Here is a 5414-nt window from a genome sequence, read left to right on the forward strand (position 1 = left end):
GTCTGTGCTGTCAACAAAGGACTGAACTGCTTTGTGCTATTGTGGATTGGAGGCCCACAGTTCAATTGCAAAGGCAATATATTGTTGAACAAGGTTTACGCTCCTTAAATCATATTATTTCTAAAGCAGTCTGTATTAGCATCCTGAGTAGCACCCTGTATTAGCACATTGTAATGAACCCTGAATGCTCGCGTGGGTAGGCAAAAACATGGGGGTAGCCCATTATGCATGCATGGGGTTGAAATGCACTTATCTAATCATAATTATTGCCTGGCAACCTGCCAATGCAGATGTGTTAACTCACAGCTGAGCCCAAATTCTTGCCTGCCGTGATATACTTGGATTTCAGCAACTCAATGGAGTGAGGTTATCACGCACGAGGGTGATGCCACCTTTGATTATTGATGACACTTGCACGCGTCATGCTCGCGGCAAACTGCTTTTGCTATTGCCCCCCTCCACCTACCCCCTCCGCTTCCACTCTCCCCCACCACACACCACTACGCTCGCGCTCTCGCGACGCATATCCATGATAACATGTTTAATATAGCGAAGTCATTACAGTTACACAGCTGTACTTTATTACTGTACTACCGGTATAGCAAAGCCTAGCTATCATAGATTTTAGACGCATTAGTAGCATCCTAGATATATGCTCTGACGCGAAACGCGGTGATGGGAGGGGCTCTCATTCGTTTGCGCAGTGAGTTAGCATCAGAACACCTGGCCGTCAGGTGAGCGCTGTCGCTCTACGGCACTTGTATGATAGAATTCAATAGGAAACATTATTTGTGTTGTGGAATTTCGTGATGCGAACATTTTTTCTTAAACACATTACTCATGTAATGTAGGTTATTACTGTAGATGAGATTACACACCGGGATTTATAACTTCATCATCTAGTTGCTTGGAGTGGTTAGACTCATTAACCTAATTAATGTTTTCCTCAATATTGAATGCAAATTCACAGAAATGTTTCGATCTCTTTCATGTTATCATCTACTTTCTAAGACTGGCATTCTTACTACCCACTATTGTCTTGCCCTATGAACATCAACTTTTATATCAGATGTGTTTCAATAATAAGAGTATGACAAAAGACAAGAAAATTAATGTAAATAGAACAGAAAGCATTCAATCTAAAAACGATTGTAATGAAAAGCAAGGCCATAATGATGCATAAAAGGAAATCGGTTCATAATGGCAACAGAAATGATAGATAGCAAAATTGGCAATCTATAATTCAAAATTTAGTGTAGATATAATCACATATCTAATCATTATTGTGGAATGATATGCTGAAAATTTTTGAACCACGTTTGGTTTATATGGCAAACCGCTGGAGGCACGGAACGTTTAGAACAAACCTGTTAACCTGTTAATAAGGTTTATTTCATTAAAATAACTGCACCATCGAGAAAAAAATATTGCAAAATATAGTTTCACCTAACAGCAAACGTGTTACGTGTTCGTTCATTGCAGCCACAGACGGAATGCTAGCGTCAGAAGTGCCAGCGGAAGCCGGACTGGTGACCCTGCTAGACACGCACAGAGCTGAGGCGCCTGCACCGGTCCCCGCCCTATCCAGCCGACCTCAGCGCATCATCAGACGACCTCAGCCCATCATTCACCTGCCGCCCCTGCGCAGGTCGTCTACTCGCTCGATCAAGCGGCGAAAGTTTGACGATGAAGTCGTGGAGAGCAGCCTGGTGAAATCTGTACAGTAAGTTTATTGTTGTTTACTGTCTATGGCTATGTTACAAGCGTGCATTTATTGTGTAGTTAGTACTTGGCAGGTTTTTTTATAATGTCCTTTATTCCCAGAAACACATAAGTACAATACATTATACGTTATACAAAATATCCACAATACTGTGAAGGTAGCATAGTTCAGTGGTATGTGGCAGGTTGTTGTTCTCGGTTGATGCATTTGATGACAATTAATAGTCATTTGTTTCTTTAAAAAACTTCCTCTACTGTACTTTTTCTTATCTCTTGCTGCTGCTTCTCTCTCTCTCTCTCTCTCTCTCTCTCTCTCTCTGCCCAGGTCTCTGTTCGCTGCTCTCTGTCTCTGTCTCTGTCATCTGTCTCTGCTCTACTGTCTCTGTCTCCTTCTCTCTCTCATCTCTCTCTCTCTCTCTCGGCTCGCTCGTCTCTCTCTCTCTCTCTCTCTCTCTCTCTCTATCTCCTCATCTCGCCTCTCTCTGTCTCTCTGCTGCTCTCTTGTCTCTCTCTTTCTCTCTCTCTCTCTCTCTCTCTCTACTCTCTCTTCTCTCTCCTCTCTCTCTCTCTCTCTCTCTCTCTCTCTCTCTCTCTCTCTCTCTCTCTCTCTCTCTCTCTCTCTTTCTCTCTTTTTCTTTCTCTCTCTCTCTTTCTCCCTCACCCACTCCTTCTCCCCCTCTCTTTATCTCTCTCTCGTGTGCTTGTTTACTCACCTACTCTTCCTTGTATACTTGCTCACTCATTCTCTTGTTACTTGATTTCTATCTCTCTTTATCTGTGTCTTTGTTTTTTTCTCTGTCTGTCTCGCACTCTCTCTCTCTCTCTCTCTGTTTTTATTTTGTGTGTGCTATGTGCCATTATTTTTCTCATCTCTCTTTCTCTCCTTTTCTTCTACTCTCACAATTTGTTCTTTACCCTCTCCTACAGCTCATTCACCCCTTTTCACTCTCAAACCTCTTTTGCTCTTTTTCTTTTTCTCTCTTTTACCACCATCATCAAATTACCCTTATAATTATATCTCCTCTAATAGGAGTATAGGCACAGCACACCACAGCAGACAGAGGACCCAGTCAGGGGCCAGCACTGCATCTACGTCAACAGAACTTGCCGAAACACTGACCACTGTGACCACACCTGTCTCACACCCACCAGAAAAGAAGAAAGGAAAGTCGTCTTCGAAACGCCATAGAAAGCGACAGGTATTACATCTGTAGCTTCTTGAACTACAATGTCTATTCATTTAGGCCAGATTTCTCTTGTTAAAATCTTATAGATGTATTAGATATATATCTAATATATATATTTTTTTTATACATATAATCTTAGAGATAAGTAGATCATATAAACCAACCTAATATTTTGTATATAGTCTGTCATTTTCGTCATTCCCTTCAGTCACAGTCACTAGCAGTAAACAAGGACCTGGGAAGGTGGAAGCCAACAGACGATCTCCTGCTTATTATTGCTGTGCAGCAGGTGAGCAAAACACAGATGTAAACATCCTACTTACTTGGCTATGGTATGGAGGGTATCTTAAAAAAGCAACTGAAGTGCCTTGAATCAAGTCACATAGAGAACAATTTGCTATTGGTTTATCTTTATGCCTATTACACGTGCTAATGCAGATAATAATTAAATCAATATTAATGAATATATATGGTGATTTTACCCAGTATTTCTAATGAATGTATATAATTTCTCTGCTGATAAACTATGTGTAGGATCACAATCTAGCATATACATTTCAGACCAATGATCTACAGGCTGTATACACTGCGGTGAAGTTTTCCTGCAGGTTCACACTGAAGGAGATCCAGGAACGATGGTACACTCTACTGTATGATCCCGCTATATCACGGTCAGTGGACAACCCTATATGATATCACGTTCAAAACAAGCTACAATTTGAAAGCACGCAAAAAATATAAATTATAAGTGAACTTTACATCACTGCAAGAGGTATTAAAAGAAATGCATATTTAAAAGTATATTTGAATTCAGTTCTTATTGATATGCTATGGAACAATAAAAATTGGTATGTAGTATAAATAATCCCCAATTTACTGTATATAAATAATCCTGAAAGCTGTATAATGGATGCATCTGCGTAATGTTAATTATTATCTTGGGAAGGTTGCATTAGTAACATCAGGAGTTAATAAAGATGTCTTTGTCTTTATTAACTCCTGGTGACATGAGGTTATTTAGTCCAATAGCTATTATATCTTTGTGGTCGACTCATCTAGGTATTCATTTAATATTAAACGACTATTGTGTGGTAACGGGTTGTAAGTATGTTTTAGCATCGTTTTAGCTAAAGCGAATCTTCGAAGCGTACCCTGCAATAGTTTTCCAGGGTACCTCATAGTATTCCGTGTCTACGAAATATTGCTGACCCGGGTGAGTCATATCTATCTGTTGAGCATCATTACATTTATTGGCTTGGTTGTTTCAGAATGTCGACGCAAGCAATGCGACAACTTCACCCTGATGTCTATGCATCAGTACAGGCTAAAGCACTGTTCAGCAAAGCAGAGGAGAAACTGCTGGAAACAATACCATCAGTGAGTGGTTAAGCTATACAGTAGTTGAACAGCCCTAGTGAGGTCCTGTCCAGTGATGATGCATACAAAAGTGTCACCTATGTATCATTGTGGATTTCACATGCATTGTAGTGTCTTGTGTATGATATAGCGTGGTAGGAATGCCATGGTTTTCTATATCCAAGCTGTCACGCATATTCCACAGAGTGTATTAATAGCTGGTGAATTCTCGGTGGCAAACATGTAATGAAATTTTATTTATCCCATAGCATATCACGTCCACCTTCTGATGCCACCTTCTTCACAAACTTATGCCATGTTGTGCCACAAGTGCATTAATATGCAGAAAACCACAGTGTGTTTTATGTGTTTTCCTACAGTGTAATATGCTTAATAATATGCTATTGCTGCTCTGTTTTGTGTGTGTTGTGTATGTGTGACTTGCCTGTATAAGAAATAATGAATATAAACTTCTTTTTTTTAACAACAACAACAAACAACAATAGTTATATCAAGAATCAAGAATAGATCATGTTTATCGTAATGCTTAGTGTATTTATATCATATGCTTCACCGGAACGTTTGATAGATGTAATGTAAGAATCAATTTGTTGATGCGAAAAAGGTGTAGACATTTATGTGATATAGTTTTTAATGCCTTGTTGTCAGTAAAATTGCACACTCAGGAGTAGATTGGAGATAGGATTTCTTTTATCCACTCCAGTCATAGGCATGTACAAGTCATTGGTCTTGTGAAATTGCAGAACAGCCAACCAAGTTCGGAAACATTCCAAGAGCTGCTGAACAAGAACGGGACAACATTTTACCCATCACGAACTTATAAAGCCTTACAAACTCATTGGCTGTTGATGAAGCAGTATCATCTGCTGCCAGATCAATCAGGTATGTAACACTGATAGCACATGGGAAAACTGGAAAGGTACAGAAACTACAATGGTTTTGCTGTATTGTAATTGTAAGTGCAATTAATAACCTGAATGATGTGTTTAGCTTTGTGGGTGTGCAGTTTTTTTCAGATATTTCGTGTTATGTCTTCTCTCTCTCCTTCTCCATCTTCCTGCCCCTCCTGCACTCTCTCTCTCTCTTTCTCTCTCTCTCTCTCTCTCTCTCTCTCTCTCTCTCTCTCTC

The 5414-nt window shown here is 39.8% G+C and overlaps 1 protein-coding gene across 1 annotated transcript in view; it reads left to right on the forward strand.

The window, feature by feature from the left end:
- Nucleotides 1-1486: 1486 nt before the first annotated feature.
- LOC106811522 (microspherule protein 1-like) overlaps nt 1487-5414 on the forward strand; it is an 8121-nt gene continuing 4193 nt past the window's right edge. The window contains exons 1-6 of the mRNA XM_014815184.1: nt 1487-1723; nt 2753-2921; nt 3118-3198; nt 3471-3580; nt 4178-4286; nt 5030-5168. Coding sequence (XP_014670670.1) covers nt 1494-1723; nt 2753-2921; nt 3118-3198; nt 3471-3580; nt 4178-4286; nt 5030-5168 — 838 coding nt within the window. The 5' untranslated portion in view covers nt 1487-1493. The remainder of the gene's footprint in view (nt 1724-2752; nt 2922-3117; nt 3199-3470; nt 3581-4177; nt 4287-5029; nt 5169-5414) is intronic.

This window comes from Priapulus caudatus, unplaced genomic scaffold (assembly GCF_000485595.1).
Source record: "Priapulus caudatus unplaced genomic scaffold, Priapulus_caudatus-5.0.1 Scaffold547, whole genome shotgun sequence".
Classification (NCBI taxonomy): domain Eukaryota; kingdom Metazoa; phylum Priapulida; class Priapulimorpha; order Priapulimorphida; family Priapulidae; genus Priapulus; species Priapulus caudatus.